Source organism: Notechis scutatus, chromosome 6 (genome assembly GCF_049901735.1).
Source record: "Notechis scutatus isolate UNSWTSFEM ecotype Mainland chromosome 6, rNotScu1.2, whole genome shotgun sequence".
NCBI lineage: Eukaryota > Metazoa > Chordata > Lepidosauria > Squamata > Elapidae > Notechis > Notechis scutatus.
Window position 1 is genome coordinate 22,521,258 of NC_142014.1, and position 23,978 is coordinate 22,545,235.

A 23,978-nucleotide genomic window follows, 5' to 3' on the forward strand; every position below is an offset into this window, starting at 1 on the left:
CCGTTCAGAGTTACAACGGCAGTGAAAAAATGTGACGTATGACCGTTTTTCACAGTTACAACTTTTGCAGCTTCCCCATGATCATATGATCAGAATTCAGATGCTCAGCAACTGGTTCATACTTACGACCGTTGCAGTGTCCCAGGGTCATGTGATCCCCTTTGTGACCTCCTGACCAGCAAAGTCTATGGGGAAGCCAGATTCACTTAACAACCGGGTTACTAAGTTATCAACTGCAGTGATTCACTTAGCAACTGTTGCTAAGAAGGGTTGTAAAATGGGACAAAGCTCACTTAACAAATGTCTCGCTTAACAACATAAATTTTGGGCTCAATTGTGGTCGTATGTGAAGGTATTTTGCCATAAAAATCAAGCTGTCCCTCTGTTTATATACAGACAGAAGTAAGATGGTTGCTTTAAGGAGTTGCCAGCAGATGGTGCTATTTACTCCAGAGCACTTTTTCCTATTGGAATACGCCTTGCCATTACATCACGTTCTAGTGCATTTAAAAATGAGGCGCATAAGTGACTGTTTCCTTTAAAAACGGTACAAGTATTGAAAGAATATAATTCTGAAGAGTTGTTTCAATAATGCTGTTTACTTCTGCTTTAACACATTGATTTATAAATGTTAATTAGGATGTATGAACTTTCAGATTTCATCAGGATCTGAAATGGGGAGATAGCATTGGGAGAACTTGTGCCAGAAGGAAGAGGAAAAGGCCCTGATCTGCATACTTGCTTTTAGTAGAGAGTAATTAGGACTGCAGAAAAAACAATTGCTACCAACCTGCCTTCAATTGAGGACCTGTATACTGCACGAGTCAAAAAGTGGGCTGTGAAAATATTTACAGACCCCTCACATCCCGGACATAAACTGTTTCAACTCCTTCCCTCAAAACGACACTATAGAGCACTGCATACCAGAACAACTAGAAACAAGGACGTTTTTTTCCCCAACGCCATCACTCTGCTAAACAAATAATTCCCTCAACACTGTCCAACTATTTACAAAGTCTGCACTACTATTACTGTTAATCTTCTCATCACTCCTTATTACCCATCCCCTCCCACTTGTGACTGTAACCTTGTCGCTTGTATCCTTATGATTTATATTGACTGTTTCCTAGTATGATTTGATTGCCTATTGAACCCTATGACTATTATTAAATGTTGTACCTTATGATTCTTGACTCTTGACGAATGTATCTTTTCTTTTATGTACACTGAGAACATTTGCACCAAGACAAATTCCTTGTGTGTCCAATCACACTTGGCCAATAAATAATTCTATTCTATTCTGTTCTATTCTATTCTATTCTATTCTATTCTATTCTATTCTATTCTATAGAGATCTGTATTTTTTTTTCAAATGCCATGCAAAGTATAGGAGTTGGAATTGAGTCCTTTAACCATATCAACTTTGTTTTTGTGTTTGACCCCTCCAGTTGCCTCACAGGGCCACTTACTAATTTACTTTTAAAATGTAGACTGTCAATTTTATATGGTTTAATTTAAAAAAAAAAGATTGCATGTCATTGGACCAGTTGGAGAGTTGGGAGGTTTTGCCACTAGAGGGCACTGTGATATGCTCTTTCAGAACACATGGCTAGACTTAGGACTCTCCTAAGATACCATGAATTGTAATTCTGCAGCCCTTTTAACGGGACAGTGTTCAGACATGATATTCAACTTTTTCTTTTTAAAAAGAGACCTTTTAAAGCAGTTGATCATATTGCACATTCCTCCCTCCTTTTCTTGTTGCTCTATATTGGATCCATAGTCCCTATTATTAACTGAACTGCGGTTAGTTGCGGCTTGTTCTGGAATTGGAAACACAAAGTGGTTTTTTCTATGCTATGTTTTGTAATCCAGGGTTAATGACTACCTTCCACCTGTGATGGTTGTGCTTTCTTAGTCACATATCTGTATTTTTTTTAATGAGTAATGAATTTCTAGTTGTAAGGGATGTTACCTCACTGACTGTAGGTTCTGACAAATCTTCCAAATGAGATGACTTTCTTAGGAAAAGCTTTTGGCTATTTCTTGTATTACTTCATGGAATAAGAACAAGCCACCGGAAGAGTATCCTCTCATGAATCTTTTTGTTTCGTTGGAATTAACTTCTCAATCTTTCAATAATTTCCAGAATGGCTTAAATTAAATAGCATGATTTGTGTTTTGGGAGTATTTAAGTTCAGCAAAATTAGGACTAATTGGTAGAATTGTCTATAAAGTGAGCCAATATTCACAAAATGAACGTTAGCATATGTTAAAATATATTTTAATATTGTCATTTTGCTCAATTTTGTATGGCATATATACTGTGTATGTGCATTTTGGAGTCCAGTGAACAATCACTTCAATATGAGCCAAAAGTATGCGGCAGCAACAAAAAAAAGCGCCAATGCAAATCCTAGGCTGCATTAACAGAGGGATAGAATCTAATATGTTAATACAGCTTTACACCTGACATGTTCGTACCGCTTTACAAGGCCTTAGTGGGCCACACTTGGAATACTGCATCCTATTTTGATCACCACAGTATAAAAAGATCTTGAGACTCTGGAAAGAAGAGAGAAGACTAAAATATATGAAGAACGGTTACAGGAATTGGGTATGTCTAGTCTAGTGAAAAGAAGGACTAGGGGACATATGACAGCAGTGTTCCAGTATTTGAGGGGCTGCCACAAAGATGAGGAGGGGAAACTATTGTCCAAAGGACCAGAAGGCAAGGCAAGAAATGATGGATTGAAACTAATCAAGGAGAGGAGTCACCTAGAACTCAGGAGAAATTTCCTAACAATGAGAACAATCAACCAGTGGAACTGCTTGCTTTCAGAAGTTGTAGGTGCCCCATCACTGGAGGCTTTCAGGAAGAGACTGGACAGCCATTTGTCTGAAATGGTATAGACTCTCCTGCTTGATCAGGGGGTTGGACTAGATGACCCCCAAGGTCCCTTCCAACTCTTGTTATTCTATGTTCTATGTGCCTATGCACCTTGGAGCAAGCTCTTAACCCCAAGGAGTTCCACAGTGGAGAAGCCAGTGTTAACCTCAAATTCTTACGGTGTTTGGCTTGTTTGGGAATGAAAAAACCAGGAAGATAAAAATTGTCTAAACGGGGAACTCCTGACGCACTTAAAAAGCACACAAATAATCCATAGCTTCTATGTTTCAAAGCACTTGATTTAAAATGTCTTTACATGGTGCAAAACAATTTTTTGGATCTATTTGTGAAAGGTAAACAAAATTACTTTATATTGCATATTAAGACTAGCACTGATGATGTTACCTAGTTTGGTAATGAAACGTCTGCAAGAAAACAAGTTCAGAGAGCACCAAGGACCCCTCATATTTCATATCACTGTTCTTTAGTAAATAGCAACAACTGGTTTGCATTCTTCCTTGCCTCCCCTTCCTCCATCATTTCTACTACTGTTGGGAGATGGAATCTTCAGTTCTGCATACACCGATGATCCATTCTTTCCTGTTCCTCATACCTCTGAGAATTGGCTTTAGATGTTTTTAACATCTTCATTTGAAGAAAAAAACCAAGTACACAATGTAAAGGGAGAGATCCCTGGTACCCTAATTTTTTTTATTATCTTTCTGTTTGCTTCAAGAAGCAAGATACCCAAGCCCTTTTACAACTCTGATGCTGTAAAAGATGCTGGCTCAGCACCTTTAGGAGAAATACTCGTTATAGTTTTCAGGGCCTGGCAATCAACACTTCCGACTGCTTTCCTACTATCTGGTTAACTATATTTTAATAGTAATGGTATGTTTAAATGCCACCTCTGAAACAAGGGAGAAACAGGATTTATTGATATTTTGCAGAAGTGCCGTTTGTCTTAATATTGTGGATGTTTCCAAACTTTTGTTTGATTTTTAGAAGTTTTTGGTGGTGGTGTCCTTCTTCAAACTTTAAATCTATTGGCCTTTCGTTGATCAAAGCTACTGAATGAAAAAAATTATTGAAAATCAGTTTTTTTTAAAACCCCAAATCATACAGAGAGGAAGATTTATATAATGTATGTAATATCTAAAACTAGCATACTGGATGCATTTGAAAGAAAGCAAATGCTGGCGATGGAACATGCTGGCTTCAATTTTCTCGTATGGAGATCTGAGGGTGTTGAGTTCCTTGACTGCAAATTGCAGCGGTTTGCCAAACTGTCTAAAAATAAAGAGGGTAGTGAGTGACTTCAATATTTTTCCTTTTGAAATATTGCTATTTTACACCATGCAGCCTATAATAATCCTATTCCTGCATTGGATTTGTACTTTCCTTCCGTTGTCTCTTTGCTCACTTGTCCAACTCACCGTAACTGTCAACATTCTGTCCTTTGCTTGGTTTAAATCATTCATTGTATAAATATTTGGGGGGGGGGGCAAACTTTTAAGAAAATGGCAGATTGTACAGTGTATAGACTTCACAATGTTTTGTTACCTGTCTGAACGTGAGGTTTTTTTCCCTCAAGTTTCCCTTTCAAACAAAAAAGGATTCACTTTTCGATGCTGTTTTGTGTGTAAAACATATGTCCTGCAACCTAGTCTTGAATTAAGGCAATATCGTTATTAAGAGAAATCAGCGGTGATAGCTTCTGCTTAACATAAATTTTAAATAAATCTAACTTTACTTAAATCTATATGCACACAATTAGAGAGGCACTGTGTTGGGAATCAAATACAGTATATACTTGAAATAGAACAGCTCCAATTTCTTTCTCTAGGCACTGAGAAATGGAGCCATTCAGGATGTATTTTTTGGTCAGCCTTCGCATGAATCAAAACACAGATCTGCAAGGATTGTCTTCTCAAGAAATTCCCATAGTAATCCCACATATAGGTGGGCACTGGTTTGATGAGCCTCCTAGCATTAGCTTCAAATTGTTCTAATGGAACCCAATTCTTGACTGCATTCCTATTTTAAAGTGGATTGTCCTTTATCCCTTTCAGTGATTCATTCCTCTACTTTCTTTTTAAGGAAGAAAGAAGAGGCATGGAAAAGAACAGACCTATAATTCATGAAGTATAAAAGTAGGCTCTGTGCATTATGTAGCTGATTTGATCTGATCGCTTATTATTATGTTTCCTAGTATGATTTGATTGCTTATTTGTACCCTTTGACTATTATTGTTATACCTATGATTCTTGACGAATGCATTTTTTTTCTTTTTATGAACACTGAGAACATTTGCACCAAAACAAATTCCTTGTGTGTCCAATCACACTTGGCCAATAAATAATTCTGTTCCATTCCATTCCATTCCATTCCATTCCATTCCATTCCATTCCATTCCATTCTATTCTATTCTATTCTATTCTATTCTATTCTATTCTATTCTATTCTATTCTGTTCTATTCTATTCTATTCTGATGAATTTATTTCTAGGGTTGACAGACAAAAGGCTAGCGGTTAGTAAATGGGATAAGGAAACTGGCTAAGTTGTCCTAATAACCCCCTTTTTAATATTAGAGATGTGTTTAGAATTCCCTAATATAAGCAATTTTCTTCTTTGATGTGTCTTTTTTTTTCTCTTTTAGCTTTTCGTTGTAGCCTCCAGCTTCTTGGAAATATTGCAACAGGGAACCGTGACTCTCAGAATTCAATATGGAAACTTGCTTTCCCTTCTCTTTTCTTGTAAGCATCTGCAATTGTCACCTTTTCTCACAAAAAGGGTAGAGTTGCTTGAAGGTACTTTAATTATGCTTGATTTTAAGGTTCATTGACATTGTTTGCAAGTCCTAAAGTTATTTGGAGAGGGGGGGAAAAACTTATCAGGGTAATAAGGGAATTGGGATTATATTCTGTGGTTTTCTCCCTCCACATTAATTTAAAGAGTCAGAATGAGAGTTTCTGTTTTAGGTTGGATTAAATTGGATGGCAGGACCATGAGCTTTTCTTTGCGGCTTAAAGATTTATGTTTAATCAAATTCAGGTAGGTGGTTTCTCCATCTTCAGCAAGATTTGCTTTCTATCATCTGCAGATGCAGAAGTTGAAATTCATTCAGGTTTGGATATATCCAATGAATAACTCAACTAAATAAGTAAAAATGTCAACAGAAAGCAGTTTAAAAAAAAAAAAGCCTTAGTTTTCAGATAAAAAGAAGCAAATATACTTGGTTAGCAGGAACATTTTGGGGCTGCCTTTGAATCAATATTGATTCCGGGCAACTATCTAGACAAGTCCATGCTATTTTCCCAGCAACATGTTCCCTTGCTTTCTTCCTGGAGCAGAGAGAGAGAGAGAGAGAGGGATTGGTTCAACATCGTTCAACTGGCTTAATTTCTAGGGCAAGATTGGAATGTGCAGTCTCCCAATTTCTAACCCAATGCATTTCTAACCCAAAACTGGGCACTAAGCAGGTATCTAGTTTCCTGTCACTTCATTCTTCCACATCCCACACTCGGGAAACGATAGGAAGGGCCTGGCTTGTTCTCTCTCGGTGACTCCTTTTCAGATATTTGAAGAGTGTTAAACTGTTAGGGTGTCTATTGATATTTTTTTTAAGGCAATTAAAGTGAGCCTTAGAAGCAGAGACATTGTGAACTATTCCCTCTAATAATTTGGCGGTTGATTCAAAGTGGTTTATTTTGTTGATCTCAATTAAATGGTGCTTTGTACTACAGTATTCTGTTGTCATTGATCCTTGCATATTTGCTAACCGTATTTATAAAAGTAGGGTTTGTGAAATACTTGGGGTTGGTATGGATTGGAACAATGTATAAACGCAGTAAATAGATAAATTAATATTCTGCCTTCAACATCATTTCTTACTGCTAAACACTCCCACTTCCTCCAGTCTCTTCTTGCTAAAAAATTCCGAGCCTCCAATCATTTTCATTATCCTTATTTGCATCTCTCTCGGTTTGTCAGAACGTTTCACAATAACTTTGGTTGTAAAAATATTATAGTTTAATCACTGCTGCTGTTCTTGTTCCTTTCCTTTCTTTCGTTTTTAAAGGAATTGCTTAAATCATCAAGATGAGAAGATCATTGATTATTGCTCTGTCGTCCTTTTCACGTGCCTTAATCCTGAGCGAACCAGACAACTACAGGAACAAAACAACTTGAAAATGGCCCTCCGTGTTTTTCAAACTTCTAGAAGATGCCCAGAATTGAAATGGACGTATGTATTGTGTTCAACTTTTTCAAAATGGTAACAGAGGCTCTTGCTTTAGCTTTTGATAACCTTCCATTCTACAGGGTATAAGTTATAGCTTCTTTTACATTCTTTTTAGTGCAGGGAGTGTAAAAATGTTGCACTGATCAAGTGTAACTGAGTTATATCTATTAAGCCTCTGTTCATCAAAGATAAGACCCCAAATGGCATGTTATATTGGCATTTTTTGACTTTTTATTAGTAGCACCTGGCTAAGCTGCTCCCAGGTGCTTTTGTTGTTGTCCAGCAAACTGCAGAAACAGGTATGGGGAGGAGGAAGAAAACACGGAGAAGCATTTTGGTTCATGGACCAAAGCCTTTTTTACTTATCTGAAAGGAATCTGGACTCTAATGATGGAGCCAGAAATGTGATTCATATTCAGCATATTGACTTGAAACCAGATATATTTTTGTTGGGCATTTTGCTGGATCAATATAATAATAGAGGGAATGCATATTTGATTTTCCATGTACTGACTGCAGCTAGAATTGTATTTGTGCAACAATGGAAATGTGAAGAGATTCCGACAGATGAAAATTAAAAAAAACATTAGAATGTGCAGAAAGGGATAGGCTAACACTTGTAATGAAGGGAAAGAAGGAAACTGAATACTTTCTGACTTGGGATTTATTTTATCAATGGCTAGCTGAAAAAAACAGGAGAAAGGCATGTTGAATTGGTTAAGTAAATAATGTTATTATTTATACTACTATAATTAACATCAATGTAATGAATATTGTAAATGTTTTGATTATTTTATCCTAAAAATATTTGTACCCAGACAATACACTGTTTGATTAAAATTGGAATTTTTACATGCTATAAAAATAAAAACTTGGGGGGAAAGAAATGTGATTCAGATTAAGGGCCACTTTTTGAATTACACCTATGAGGCTTGAGTGTCTAAAAAAGGATGATGCCCACAAACAATGTACCGTGTTTCTCATATAATAAGGCCGGGTCTTATTTTTGAGCCCAAAAATGGCTAGGCCGTCTTTTCGGGGTGACTTAATTCCCCCCTTGCATCTTCGGGCGGGCGGCGATGGCTTGGATGTTGACCTCGGCATTGGTGGGGCACTTCGTATCGGGGTCAACGCAGGCAGCACCATATCCGGGTGTGCAACAAAAGTACTTCCTAACAGCAAGCCCCCACCATTCCCCCCATTTTGCATGTTTTAATATAGGCCTTAATCTGGGGGAGGGGCTTAATTTCATTTCATGCCTATAAACCATTCTGGGACTTCCTATTGGGGAGGCCGTATTGTTGGAGAAACAGGGTAGTTTATTCACTTTAGAAATTTTAGAGTGGCTCTTCAGACCCCAAAATATTGCACACATTCAGTGAGAAATTCCCTGAATTTCTGGTTCTAGTGACCAACTCACATTGGATCCTGCAACATCTTAAAGCTCTGCTCATTGCACAGCTTGGGTTTTGGTGTTCATACATCATCGGGGTAACTCAAAAGAGCCATGTTATGATGCCATTATGCAAATGAAGTGAATTGTGTAATTATGTCATATAGTTACTGATGTTATTTATGGTTGAATTTTTGTACAACCACTAAATCTTGCAGTATTTATTCAGAGGTTCCCTGAGGACATGTGAACCATAGCTGGACAATCCTCTTTTTCTATGGAGGCAGAACTTACACCTCTATCTTTTTCTGCCTCCCTCCCTCCCTATCTTTCCCCCTAATTTTTCTTTACTGATTTTGGTATTGTCAATGTGCACGGAACAGAATTAATTTTGGGATAGTTGCATGTTTTTAAATAAAACTATGGATGATATAGGCCCATCTATACCTTTTAAAGTACTTTTAGCCTTTGGAATTCTGGAAAATAAATATAATGACAATTACAAAATCTGGCTTACTTCTATGGAAGATTTTTCCGCCAGAACCGCTGCCTATTTGGTACAGTTCCTTGGATGCCAGAGTAATCTTTTTGCGGGAATGGAAGAGGAAACATTGTGAAAGTTAGCTTTTGCTAGCTCTGGAGTACATGCTCAGTGGTTCCAACTCACCATGTTTTATATTTTAAAAAATCAACATAAAATTAATTTTACGCTATTTTTAAAGAAATTGAGGATCAGGAAATTGAGCATATATACCTCCGTTTGAACTTTCAAAGTAATTCCTGATTACACATTTACATTCTGGAGTGAGAATATTAATAATTTTGTTACTTGGCTATGTAACTTAGCTGGTACTGTAAGAAATATAACCTGTCCGGTTTCAGTGTGAACTACATTAATACAGTGCAGAGGTGTTAACTTTTTTGTTTAATTATAACCAACAACAGTATATCTTACTTTTTGTGTGTTTTTTTTCCCTAATTTCAGGACCTTGATTGTTACCAACCATTTGCTGCAGTGCCCCGAGTTGGTCAAGGCCCTCTATGCCAAACTGAGCGATCCAGAAAGGTAACCCCAAAAACCAGTGTGGGTTTTAGTAGTTAGCATACCATCCAGAGTATCCTGTTCACATGATTTTTTTTTGGGGGGGGGGAAACCCGGCGTGGTTTTTATAGTTGGCACAGAATCCCTAAATACATGTTTCTGTGTCAGTAATGGTTTTAAATTGGTTGGTTAACATTACAATCCAGCCGCAACTGGCAAGGATTTGGATAGGAGTTGCAGAATCCAGGTTGGCGCCCTCACTTTCTAAATAAATGCGCAGGCTGGAGATAAATGAAAAGAAGATTTCATGCTTGGGCCCTGATTTCGTAAGAGCATCATGCCCTGCTGCATGGAATGACTCAACCTAACTTCTCATTTCGTAGCTAGAGCGGAAAAACAAAACTAAATAAAAATAAAACACAACAAAGTGTCTATCTGCCAGATCATTTCAGATACCTTCAACCCTCCAGCCAAATTAAGGGCAAGATGAACATTTTTTTTCCTGCCATCAGCCATGTCTTCTTACAAACAAGCCGGTACATGAAATGAAACTCGAGAGGATATATTAGCAAAGTAAAGAAGATTAGAAATATCAAACAGGATATTTTGGGCATCAGTAAGGTACATACGTGGCTAATATGATTGTATTTTTCTCTGACCACCTTCATCACAAAAACCAATTTTAGTAAAAAGCACGATAGGGATCCTATTCCTTACCTGTGATGACCCAGGGCATGGCACAAAGGCAACACAGTCAGATAATCAGTAGGAATCCCTTTATATTAGCTCCAACTTTGCCCCCATTGTCCTGGTTACCTTCTGGCTGGAGAAAAACTCTCCCAGGAACAGCGTTTGGCTGCAGAGAATCAAGTCCAAAACGTGGTCAACAAAAACCGTAACTATAAGTCCAATCAAGGCAAGATGAGGTAATTAGTCCACTAGGGCGGGAACAAGAATTCCAGACATGAAGGCACGGCAATAACTCAACACGGTAGGGAAGACACCAGGAACACAAATAAGCAAAGTCAACACAAGATAAACTCACGTTTACTCCCAGCAGCTGCCGCACTCAGCATGCATCTCTTTTAAACTCTCTTCCCAGCTGTGGCTAATGAAGGGAATCAGGGCCCTTTCCTCCCCCATAAGCCACACAACCCATGTTGCTCTCTTCTCCATTCCACCCTGCGTGCCCTAGGATGAAGAGTGGGTGGGCCTGGGTCTTCCTCTGAACTCCCTCTCCCTTGATCTACCTCTCCCTTGCTCTGCCCAGCCAGACTTTGCCCTTCCCCAGTTTCCTCCACAGCCAATGGAGCCACACTCCCACTTCCTGTCAGCTGTTCATCTTCCTCCTCAGATTCAGACTCCAATAGGGGCATGACATTACCCATCAGTATTTCGTAATTATACTTTGAAGGAATTAAATAGAAGTCATGATTTTGGTTCAAAAAGAGTGCACAGATTTTAACTAGGATTTGCACATACTGGGGGATAGCATGCACCGAAACATAAATAAAAGTATCATAACCTAACTTAGTCAGTGGTTAGCTTCCAGCCAGGGTTTGCAAACTGTCCAGATGCTGGTTTCACTTCTAGTTTGTGCCAATGGTGATATGCAACTTTAACTGTGGTTAAAAAGCACACAGGAATCCCGAACGATGAATCTTACTAGGCAATATTTTTAAAAAATATTAGCCATCCAGATAATTAAAATTTAAAAATGGTATGAACATCTATAACATAGCTTTGTTCCTGACGTGGGATCTTATCTTTAAAATACTGCAAGACATAACTAGAAGCACGTAAGCTCTTCCCTGGTCACATTGCCCTGACTGTTCATAATCATCTTAACCTAAGGCAGGGGTGTCAAACTCGGTTTCATTGAGGGGTGCATCAAGGTTGTGTTTGACCTCAGGGGCCTGGGGTGGGTGTGGCTGTGGTAGGCGTGGCCGGGGTGGGTGTGGCCAGCTTGATGCCACTCATGTTGGGGGCACCTGTGGTGGCCAGGTGCTAAGGCAGGACTTCGCTCAAACCCTCCCTCACTCTAATTATAATCTTCCTCCCTCCCTCTTCATTCTCCTTTCTTCTTCCTTCCCCTCTTTCCTTATTTTTCCTTCCTTGCTCTCTTCCTATCTTCCCATCATTTACTTGGTCTTTCCTCTTTCCCTTTCTCCTTTACTGTTCCCTCTTGCATGCTCAAATGCAAAAGGGGAAACATTTCTCCTTTTGTTTCATTTTTAATTTGTTTTGCCCCATTTTCACTGGTAGAGGGCTGCAGGAGGCCATCGCGGCTGAAAACGGGGCCCTTCCGAGCTCTGATTTCAGTGACAGAGGCACCATGGGCCAATCCTTTGTTGTTTCCAGGGCGGCCCTGTGGGCCAGAACTAAGCACCCTGCAGGCCGCATCTGGCCCACGGGCCTTGAGTTTGACATCTCTGACCTAAGGTATCCAAAAAGCAGTCAGAAAGCCTTCTTATCTAGGACTTTTGGGGTGATAATCATTGATGTTCGGTCTATATTGGTGGGTGGGGACGCCATCGAATAATGGTCCTCTCCCTTGTCTTTCTGCAGAGTGTTGCAATCTCCATCATTTACTCTGATACCCAGTCTGTGTGCAGACCTACTTACCTCTGCACGATTCAGCCATGGTTAATAAAGTTTCTTAAAAAAGGAATTGGGACTAATGGTGTTTGGCAGACTGGGACCGGCTCTGGAGCAGCCTGTCCCATCCTCTGATGTGCTCTTAATGATAAAGCAGGGGTTGGATGCTAGTTCTGCAGCTGGTGCACTCCTGTTGCTTGCAGTGAAAGGGAAAATATTTCTGCAAACAAATCGAAACATAAAAGACGGGATGGAAAATACTAGTTTTCCTTTCTACATGCCAGCACAAACCCAGAAGGGCCTTTGATGGAATGGTTTGTTCAATTCAGATCTCCCTACTGTGCTCAGTAGGATTTCTCTGTTAAAATATTTATTCTGATTTAAAGAAAAAAAGAATCAGTATTCCCTGAATTTTGGGAACTTTTTAACCACCACAGAAATTTCATCAGTTATAAATTAGTGGTAGCTTGTGTCTTTCATGATGAATGCTGTAGTCCACAGTCTTAATATCTCGTTTAATGGAGTCCATGATGCTCTCTGAGCTTGCTTGCTTGCTTCATTGCATGTTAAGTACACAGAATATAGAATCATAACGTTGAAAGGGATCTTGGAGGCCTTCTAGTCCAACCCCTTGCCCATGGCAGGAGATCTTACACTATCCTGGACAAATGGCTCTCCGATTTCTTCTTGAAAACCTCCAGTAATGAAACACCCACAATTTCCAGAGGTGATTTTAATTTAATTCCATTAAAATGTTTAAAATTTACTCTGCTAATTGCCTTTTTTGTAGCTTGGGTAATATTTATATTTGCTACTGGTTCCAATTATGCTAACAAACAAGGGCTTTCTGTATTATCAAGTTATTCTGTAGCTGCTCTCAAAGGAATATATACACCAGCCTGCCTATTAACCTTTTGATAACGGCAGAATAGTTCTTCTTTCATCATATAAAAACTTACAGTTTCTGTTCTGAAGAATGATTATTTCATAACAATTTTAACAATACGATTCCTTGAAACTACCAGACAATGCAAATAGAAATTTTCCTGAAGTCATAATAATATTTTTTTTAAAAATTGTATCTTACTCGACTCCCATCATTATTTTAATACAATGATTATTTTGGATTAGAAATTTTATATTTTTATTCAGCGAGTTTCAAAAAACATTAAGTTCTCTAAGTGCTTATTATAAACTGAAGCTGCTGAACGTTAATCCTCCACTTTTCAGACCCCACCGCTGACATCTCCCAGTGTACTTTAACGATTTCTTTGTGGGTAGAAGGTTAGGTTGGAAAGATTGCATTTTAAAAATGATATCATGTAATAGACACAAATGTTTGCAAGAATAAGAGGTTTCCTTAAGGTGGAGTGTCTAGACTAAAAGGGGCCATAATTTATTCTTTATGTAAATTGGAACTGGGGTTGCGTATCACTTCCTAGGTATGCTTAGATTCATACAGCCCTCCAAGTCTCTCTGAAGCTGCTGATCAGCTCCCAGTTCTACCAGTATCAAGTTTTCTCTCTTACTTCTAACTATGGAACTGATATCCATCCCACTTGGTGGCAGGAATGGTTGTTAGGGATTCACATCTCTCTCTCTTGGGACTATAGCAATAGCATTTAGACTTATGTACCATTCCATAGTGCTTTACAGCGCACTCTGGGCGCTTTTTCAGCATATTGCCCCTAACAATCTGGGGTCCTCATTTTACTGACCTCAGAAGGAGGGAAGGCTGAGTCAACCTTGAGCCCTTTTCAGGATCAAACTCCAGACTGTGGGCAGAGTTAACTTAGCTTGCAGTACTGCATTCTAACCACTGCACCACCAGGGCTCCTTTACTGAGTAGGGCTTACTTTACGGAGACATGGCCTTTCTGGTAGACAAATGGCTTCTGTTCCAATCCCTGAAACCTGTCGCAACTCCACTAGATGGAACCCAAACTGGAAGATCTGCTGCACAATGGAATGGAGGGTGCTGGAGAGGCGCTGTGTGGCTTGCCACACAGGTTAGGGAAGCTGCCCCTGGGGTGTGAATGGTATGGGGGATTGCACAAGATGTGGGTCAGGGAGGTTGGGAGGGTATGAGAGAGGCTCACTGTGGGTTGGGGACAGTGCGAGGATGCGTATGAGAGGCACTGCACAGGTCAGGCAGGGCATGCAAGAGACATGGTCAGGGAGGGTATGTGAGAGGTGCTACCTGGATTGTGGAGGGTGTCTGAAGGTGTGCAAGGATGTACAGGTAGTTGGTGCAGCATGAGGGGCTGGAGGGAGGATGCACAGGTGAGAGAGATTCAACCCAAAGAATCTTTCCTGTTGGCTTCCTCATTGACTTTTGGGAAAAGCCACCAGGTACGTTTGCAGATATGATTCTCTGATCGTGAGGCACTTGGCAACCGATCGTCAGTGCAAATGGATTACCAAGCACCCAGATCATGATCACATGACCAGGAGGGTGCCAGGATGGCTGGAATTCTGAAGTCCAGCTATAACAACCATTTGCTCAATACCATTGCAACTTGGAATGATCACTGACCAAATGGTCATAGACCAAGGACTATCCAAATCGACATTGTACCTCAAGCTCTGTAGCTCTTATCAGTAACACTTCCTTTTTTTTGTTCTCCAGGACTTTCTTGTTAGAATTAATTCTGTCAGAAATGAAGGAAAGTAGTGTCCTAATCGGTGAAGAGATGGCTACGTTTCTTGCAGCGTCTTTTGAAGAGAAGTCCCAGTCGGTGCTAAGATTGGTTTCTGCCACAAATGATGAGGTAAAATTTTCCACTCTTACGTTAAAAGGTGAATTGTAAAATATAGCCTGGAGTTCTACACTGGGGCACCTGCCCAAATGCTGGCAGCGTGACGGGCCCACATAGCAAAGGGGCAGCCCTTCAGTCACAGTGTCACACCTGCCATCTTACAGATTTTGACTCTAGCCCTCCAAAAACATCTCTGACTTTGTGACAGTTCAGCTCAAGGACAAGAAATTCCCTGCATACAATACCAGGCACACTTTGGTGGATAAATATTTTATCAGTCTTCTCTTCCCTTAGAGCTCTCTTGGAATGTGAAGAGGTTAGACAAACGTTCCTTGCACATATTTACTTAGGTACAATAGCAAGAGATTTGCCATACAGTCATTTTGCGTGACAGATTTTGCTCATTAAAACCAACTCATGCCAACTCAAGTAACAAAATAACGCCCATCAATTGTCAGGATATTGATGTTTACTGGAAGAAATGGGAAATTGCTTTGTTTTGTTGCTTTCTAGTGGGGGGGGGGCTGAAACCAAAGAAAGGATTAGAAGAAGACCCACACTTTGGGGGAACAGATGGCAGGTGGGACTGCACGATCAAAGGCCTGACACTCCATTGTCTATGACTCATAAAAAAGGAGTGGCATTCTGGTTGTGTGATCGTGGCTGCCATCTTGCCATCCCACGGATAGCGTGGCCAAAAATTGCCCAAAACTTGTGACTTCGTTTGCTGTCTGGAATGCTTAAATGAGTATGGTTTAGCAATAATTTAATCAAATCACCTGCTAGCTGCATAGCCTGTCTTCTTAAGTAAAAAATGTTGGTATTAACTTTTGGTTAGTTACTAGCTAATCAATCCCAAGCTAATTCTTGGAAAATTTAATAACAAAAGTCCTTATTAATTAGATAAAATTGGACAAAAGCTATACTGTAGCATAAGCCTTTGTAAATTCAGCCTTTATTTTTAAAAGTCTTTTTTTCTGCAAATAATAATTTGGCAATTGATATAATTGGAAATTATTAGTGCAGGTGTGGTTACTCAATGCCAAGAATGATTTAACGGTTGAATAAATAAATGAGAATTTATCCTGTTTCTGATATTCTAATACTGGATAGACAGAAATATTTTTTTAAAAACCCCTCTCATTCAGAAATACTCTTTAATGTACCAGTTGAATAGTTATTAAAGTTTAATATAAATTATGGTAGTTCAGCTATACAAATTCTTAGTGATCATTAATTGTGATCTTGGATCTTTGGATTATCTAATGAGAATTCCAGTATATTATCTTAGAAATAAATGTATATAATATATTTTTAGGAATTTAAGCTTGTTTCTGGTGTTCTACACAACGTCAGCCTTATAGACAAGTTTTGGCTTGTTTATAATTCTGGCTTGGAAAGGATGATTGTATTTTTTGGTTATCAAAGTTTGCATTTCAGTTTACTGCAGAAATTTTGTATTAAAAAGGCATTATCTTAATGCGGGTATTCTGTTCATCAAAATTCCGCAGAAAATAGAGCCATTAAAACAGTGTACCAAGAACGTTTGAGTTAACTTGTATAAAACCCATACTTGTGGATTTTGGATAAAAATTTGCTTTTTCTATCTGCAAGAGTGAAACTTATCCTTTGCCTGTCTTGGTAACCAAAAAGTATAGAAACTTGCTTTTGCAAAAGGTGAAACAATCTTTTAAAAACCTGAATTGGTTATGTATTATTTTTAACCAATAATGTTGACTTACAACAGTTCATTTAGTGACCATTCAAAGTTACAATGGCACTGAAAAAAGTGACTTATGACCGTTTTTCACACTTATGACTGTGGAAGAATCCCCATGGTTATGTGATTTACATTTGGATACTTGACAGCTGGTTCATGGTGTCCTGGCATCCTGTGATCACCTTTTGTGACCTTCTGACAAGCAAAGACATTGGGGAAGCCAGATTCACTTACAGTAACAACCGTGTTACTTAACAACTTTAGTGATTCACTTAAAAAATTTCTCATTTAACAACATAAATTTTGGGCTCAATTGTGGTTGAGGCAAGTTGAGGACTACCTGTATACAGTCCTAGACAAGGTAAATAAGTGGCCTGGATTAATCTAGTCTTGTTAGAGATGGCATCAACTCTTTGCCCCAGTGAACTGTTCTGACCATTGGGGCAAATGTCCAGAGTTTGTTAAATCTCTGTGCTTAAAAGACAAGGAGACAAAACTTCCCCTCTGTTTCCCACCCCACCCCCCACCCCCCGTCTCTCCCATGTATACACCTTAGTCCAGTGGTGGCTAACCTTTTTGGGCTCCTGTGCCAAAAATTGTGTGTGCACTTGCATGCTCGCACTCGCGTGCCAGCACCCAGAATGCAATGCACCTCCCCACCCCCTATGCATGTGCACGCAATCCCCACCCATCCACCCACCCACCCCACCACCCCCTTAACTGCACTGCGCCTCACAGCTGATTTTCGGCCGGTTTGAGGCCTTTTTCGGCCTCCCAGAGGCTTGAGGAAGGCTTCTGCAGGCTTTGCAGGCCGAAAACTAGGCCCGTTTTGTCACTTCCAGTATTTTTGGAAAGACAGGAAGTGATGAAACTGGCCTAGTTTTTGGCCTGCAAAGCCTGCAGAAGCCTTCCTCAAGCCTCTAGGAGGCTGAAAAAGGCCTCAAACCGCCCAAAAATCAGCTCTGAGGCACACGCATGCGCAGGGAGGTAAGTTTGCCTGCAGCTCGCGTGCTGGCACAAAAGGCTCTGTGTGCTTCCAGGCCCAGATGGACTTCCGGCAGAATTTTATAAAACATTACAAGAATCGTTGAATCTTCCATTGCTAGAAGTTATGAATGAAGTTATGTTAAAGAAGAAGATACCTAAATCATGGTCAGAAGCCTATATTACACTTATTCCAAAAGAGGAGGCTGACCCATTACAAATTAAGAACTATAGACCCATTTCTCTACTAAATGCAGATTATAAAATCTTTGCTTCAATATTGGCAGAAAGACTTAAAAAATATTTAAATAATTTTATCCATCCTGATCAAAATGGATTTCTGCCAAAGAGACAAATTAAAGACAATATGAGAGTAATCTTGGACACCTTGGAATACTACGAGGCACATCCTGAAAAACAAATGGCTCTGATATTTCTAGATGCATAGAAGGCATTTGATAATGTGAATTGGCGATTCATGTTATTACTGTTGGAACAGATGGGTTTTGCTAGAAAATTTATTCAAGCAATAGAAGCTATATACTATAAGCAAATGGCAAAGGTAATGATAGAGGGAGAACTGACAGACTCTATCAATATAAGAAAAGGAACAAGACAAGGGTGCCCACTATCACCTTTGTTGTTTGTGTTAACTTTGGAAGTGCTAAACAGAAATATTAGAGATGAAAAGAATATAAAAGGAATGAAAATCAAAAAGGAAGAATTTAAGCTGCAAGCATTTGCGGATGATCTGGTTTTCATCTTAGAAGACCCTTTAGAAACAGCATCAAAATTGATAGAAAAGATAGAGACATATGGAAAGGTGGCTGGTTTGAAAATAAATAAAGACAAAACAAAGATTTTGGCAAAGAATATGCTATTAAGACAAAAGGAAGAACTGGCAGACCTATTGAAAATTCAGGTCACGAATAAGATTAAGTACTTGGGGATATATTTGACAGCAAGATGTAGTACATTAAAAGAGAATAATTATATTAAACTTAAACAGCAGATAGCGCTAGATTTGGCGAAATGGGAAAATTTACAACTGTCACTAATAGGGAGAATTTCAACAATCAAGATGAATATATTACCCAGAATTTTATATTTGTTTCAAACAATTCCAATTAGGCTTGGAAAAGACTATTTTGAAGATTTAAATAAAATTGTGTTGAAATATATATGGCAAGGTAAGAAAGCGAGAATAAAGTTAAAACTTTTGCAAGATGCTAGAATTAGAGGAGGATTTGGTTTGCCTAATTGGGAGTTGTACTACCAAGCTACAAATCTGATGTGGGTTAAGGAATGGATAACACTAAGAAATACTAGATTGTTGACATTAGAAGGACATGATTTGTTGTTGGGGTGGCATGCTTTTTTATGGTATAAAGGAACTAAAACACAGGGCTATTTTAGAAGACATTATATACGGGAGTCTCTGTGGTTAAACTGGGAGAAGATTAAAAGACAATGTTATTTGAAAATTCCAGTCTGGTTATTGACTATTGAAGCATTTTCGTATCCTATAATATACAAAAAGGAACAAACAGTTAGATATGGTGAAATATTGAATGAAAAGGGTGAACTTAAATATATGCAAAAACTAGAGGAACAAGGTATAAAGATGAATTAGTTTTCATATGCGCAAATACATTCAAGGTATGATAAAGATTCTAAAACAGAAGGTTTCTATGATAAACTGACTGACTTAGATAAGATTTTGACAGGTACTGATGAAAAGGTGATTAAAAAAATTGTATGGATATTTATTAGAAATTAAACTAGAAGAAGAACAAGTTAAAGAAACTATGATTGCTTGGGGGAAGAATTTTGGATATGGGATCGATTTAGAGAAATGGCAAAAATTGTGGTCTCAAAATTATAAAATGACAATGTCAACAGCATATAAAGAAAATTTGTATAAGATGTTTTACAGGTGGCATTTTCCCCTGACAAGAATAGCAAGAATGTTCAAGAATAAATCCGAAAAATGTTGGAAATGTCATCAGACACCTGGCTCATATTACCATATGTGGTGGACTTGTGCGGATGCTAAAAAATACTGGACTAAAATGCACATGTGGTTGGAAAAAATGACAAAAAAACATATAGACTTGAAACCAGAGATATTTTTATTGGGAATTTTACCTGAAATATATAGTAAAGACTTGAAATACGTGATTGTAAATGTATTAACAGCGGCTAGGATTGTATTTGCTAAAAACTGGAAAAATGAGAAAATACCATCACAGGAGGAAATCATTAAGAAAATATTGGAATGTGCTGAAATGAGTAGATTGACATTTGAAATTAGAGAACAAGAGGATAAACAATTTTATAAAATTTGGGATCTTTTCTGTCAATGGTTAGACAATAAAATACAGTAATGAAATATGTAGACTTTTAGAAAATAATAAATATATAAAGATGTACTTCTTTCTTATTATATCTACAAAATGATTTTAGGATAGATTTGGGATGATAATATGAACTATTATAAAATAAACTAAGTAAATTATGATTATCTTGTAAAACATGAATGAATAAAAGTATAGTCAAATGATTGATTAATAATGATACTAAGGTATTTAATTTTTGATTGACAATATGAGATTATATGCAATGTAATTGTAATTGAAGACTACGAAATGGAAGCACAAAACAATTTGTAAACCAACCGACACACTTTATGTACACCTATGGAAGATAGCTTGATGTTTTTATGTTTTGTTTGTTTATGTTTGTTTTTAAAAACCAATAAAATTTAAAAAAAGGCTCTGTGTGCCACAGGTTTGCCATCACAGCCTTAGTCTATTGTTCTCTTCAAGAGGTAGCTTAGTTAGAACCGAGGCTTTCATATCCTGCTCAAAAATGTCCTTTTTTCACTTCAAATATATCTGATAAAGTTCATTGGTAGAGGGGTTACCATCTAATGTAGTCTCTATCCAATATTAGGAATATTTTTCTTTTTGAATGGGATATGCTGCTACTTGATTGCTCAGTAGGGCTCCTGCTGAATTTAAATATCAAACAGGAGTTAAAGTAGATAATTTAATTAGAGTTAGAGATTATTTTATGATGGAGGTGCATTATCTGATTTCAATATTGCCTCTTGTGTAGGAAGCACTCGTTGCAATTCGTCTTCTTGATGTTCTTTGTGAAGTGACATCAAATCCTGAAGAACTGAAGCATTTGCAAGCTTGTCCTGGTTTGCTTGAAGTAGCTATCAGTAAGTGGGAATTTTTTATAATTTCAAAGTAGCGTAGTTGAAAGAGAGTCCTGTTTTTAATTTTGCTGGAAAATAGTTATGCAATTTCTGTATGAGTAAATACACATAGTCCTTGACTTACGGCAGTTCATTTAGTGACCAATCAAAGTTACAACAGCACAACAGTGACTTATGTCCATTTTTCACACTTATGACTGTTGAAGCATCCTTGTGGTCATGTGATTTACATTCGGATGCTTGACCACAGGTTCATACTTATGATGGTTGCAGTGATCTGGGGTCATATTATCCCCTTTTTGCAACCTATAGTCTAATGGGGAAACTAAATTCACTTAAGTAAGTGTCACTGCAGTGATTCACTTAACGAATGTGGCAAGAAAAGTCGTAGAATGGGGTAAAACTCACTTAACAAATTTCTCACTTAGCGATATAAATTGGGGGCTCAATTGTGGTTGTAAGTCAAAGACTATTTGTACCAAACAATAGCAAGGGACATTATTTCTGCCCCTTTATTTACAACACTCTTGAGCTGTATACTGCCTAATATCTTCTTTGAATATGCTATAGAGTGGCTGGGATCATTTGCATTTTATGTGTGCGGGAGACTTTCTTAAGTGGGAATCTGCTACTTGTGCTTGAAAGTACTTACTGTGTTTCCCCGAAATTAAGACCCAACTGGAAAATAAGCCCTAGCATGATTTTTCTGGGTGCTTGTTATATAAGCCCTACCCCCCAAAATAAAGACTAGCTAAAATCGTCAGCCGGACTAGTACAGCCATTGCAACAACAAAAAATAAGACATCACTTGAAAATAAGCCCTAATGTGTCTTTTGGACCAAAAATTAATAGACCCAGTCTTATTTTCTGGGGAACCTGGGGAGAATACAAAAAACATGAGACAAGTCACTGTGAACCAGCAACCTAGATTCTCTCCTTTTTCACCAGGCATACCTGGCTCTTTGAGCGTATGAGTACTTTTGAGTTGATCTTGACTCCTGGGGAGTTGGCTAGATTTTGGGCGTGGTTTGCCATTGCCTTCTTCCTTGGGCTGACAGAGAGGGACTGGCTCAAAGGCATCCAGCTGGCTTCATGCCCAAAGCAGAACTAGAACTCATGGCCTCCTGTTTTCTAGCCTGGTGTCTTTAACCCTTTCATGAAACTAGTTTTCCCATATATATATATGCTTCAAGTTGAGGAGAATAGAAATATATTTAGGTGTTTAAATAACTTATTGGACGTATTTTTGTTTTCTATTCCTTTCATTCTATCCTGCTATGTATTATTATGTTGTTGGGTTGTTGTTGTTTTTACTTCTGAAATAACACGGCAGAGAACTTTGCCTCTCCTTTTTGACAAGGCCAGTTGTTGAGTTCAAAATATGTAATCTCCCTGCTTGATTGAGGCAAGTTACCCTGGAACTCCAGATTCTTTTTCTCCTCTTTTTTCCCCCCTGAAAGAGACTATTTCAGCGTTTCTTTGAATTGTAAGAGGAATAGGATTGATTGTCTTTGATGTTCCTACCTGCAAAAGATACCTTCTTTGTTTAGGCCTTTTGAAGCTTGTACATCTTGCTGGGAAGCAGACCACAAATATCTTCACCACCACTTATTCAACAGAGCAGGAAGAGATTTCCCATCCAGCTGTGGGCTTTAAATCACATCTGATTCGTCTGATTGGAAATTTATGCTACAGAAATAAGGGTAACCAAGATAAGGTAAGCTAGAGAATAGAAGCATCTTGTAGGGTCAATGACGCCTAGTTTTGGCACCTTTTTGCAAAGAAAGGACCAATATGATGTTCTTCCTTATTCCCAAATGGCTTCAAACTGTTTAATCTTCTGGTATCCAACCTGGGAACAGGGGGAAACTGCCTGACTGCAAATCTTTTCTGCTGCTCTGAGAGCTTGTGGCATTTTCTGAGTCTCGCTGTCCCAGAGCACTCCTCTGCAAAATAAGCACTTTTTAAAATGGCTGTTTTCTAGTAATAATCATCAGGGACATTTCACAATATTTATTTGTGTTTATATATCATTGAATAATGGAAGATTCTTTACATGGTCTTCATGCAATGTTATAAGACGTATGAAACATAATACAGAACAAAAATAGCAGAAGAACAAAAATAAAGTAAAACAGGTGATGCAGAATAAAGCTGTGAAATAGAGATTTTAAAAAGTCTTGGGTTGAACTCAACTCCTGCTGACTTCCATCAATTCAGTTCTTGGAAGTCCCAAAGGTGCTTTTTCAGGAGGCAACTGGATTTTCTTCTCTTCTCTTTTGAAGACGTTTCTCTTCTCATCCAAGAAGCTTCTTCAGCTCTGACTGGATGGTGAGAAATGGGAGGATTGATCCTTTTAGAGGGTCGTTGAAGCACTTGGAGGTTTATCTATGTCCTCAGGATCACCTAAGCGGTGCTCCTGGTTCCTGTAGTCTGCATTTTTTTCCCTCTGGAAATCCATTCCTACTCTCACACCATTCCAAGGGTGTTCATCCCAAATTGCATAGATAAAAGTCTGTAGAGTAAAAACATTGTTGGGAGAACCTTGACTTAGATGACTGAGAATCGCTACAGACTTTTAGCTCATATGGAAGTTACTTGTCATTCCTTCCTCCAGTCTGAACATGGTTGTGGATTCAAATTCAAGCAGCAAAGTCTGATTGGCGCAGAACAGCAGGAGCAGCAACAACATCTGTGCAATGTGAGGAATGTAACTCAGGAGGAAGGTGTGGATTGGCAGAAATATGCAGAAGGATGGTCAATGCAGCCTCCCAGTGAACAGGGGGAAACTGCCTGACTGCAAATCTTGTCTGCTGCTCTGAGAGCTTGTGGCATTTTCTGAGTCTCGCTGTCCCAGAGCGCTCCTCTGCAAAATAAGTCCTTGGGCTTAAGGGGCAAGGTGGATTTTCCCACAGACCTTTCCATTCCCATCCGTAGGTGACCTTGTTACCCAACAGGATCACTCCTCAGAATGCAGCCATGAAGTTATTCTAACACCAGAGGGAAATATTGTGTATTTGAGAGTATTTTTTTTTATTCATTTAAGCCCTTGTATTTTTCATAGTTTCTCATCCACACCTTTCAGGATTGGTCCTCCTTAGCTTTCTGAGATCAGTTGACTGG

General features: G+C 38.6%; 1 protein-coding gene across 2 annotated transcripts in view; it reads left to right on the top strand.

Annotated features, from left to right (window-relative positions):
- ATXN10 (ataxin 10) overlaps positions 1-23,978 on the top strand; it is a 62,277-nt gene that overhangs the window by 12,590 nt on the left and 25,709 nt on the right. For both annotated transcript variants that reach the window (XM_087969519.1, XM_026679254.2), the window contains exons 4-9: positions 5,551-5,647; positions 6,973-7,137; positions 9,513-9,593; positions 14,796-14,937; positions 20,750-20,858; positions 22,406-22,572. In XM_087969519.1, coding sequence (XP_087825645.1) covers positions 5,551-5,647; positions 6,973-7,137; positions 9,513-9,593; positions 14,796-14,937; positions 20,750-20,858; positions 22,406-22,572 — 761 coding nt within the window. The remainder of the gene's footprint in view (positions 1-5,550; positions 5,648-6,972; positions 7,138-9,512; positions 9,594-14,795; positions 14,938-20,749; positions 20,859-22,405; positions 22,573-23,978) is intronic.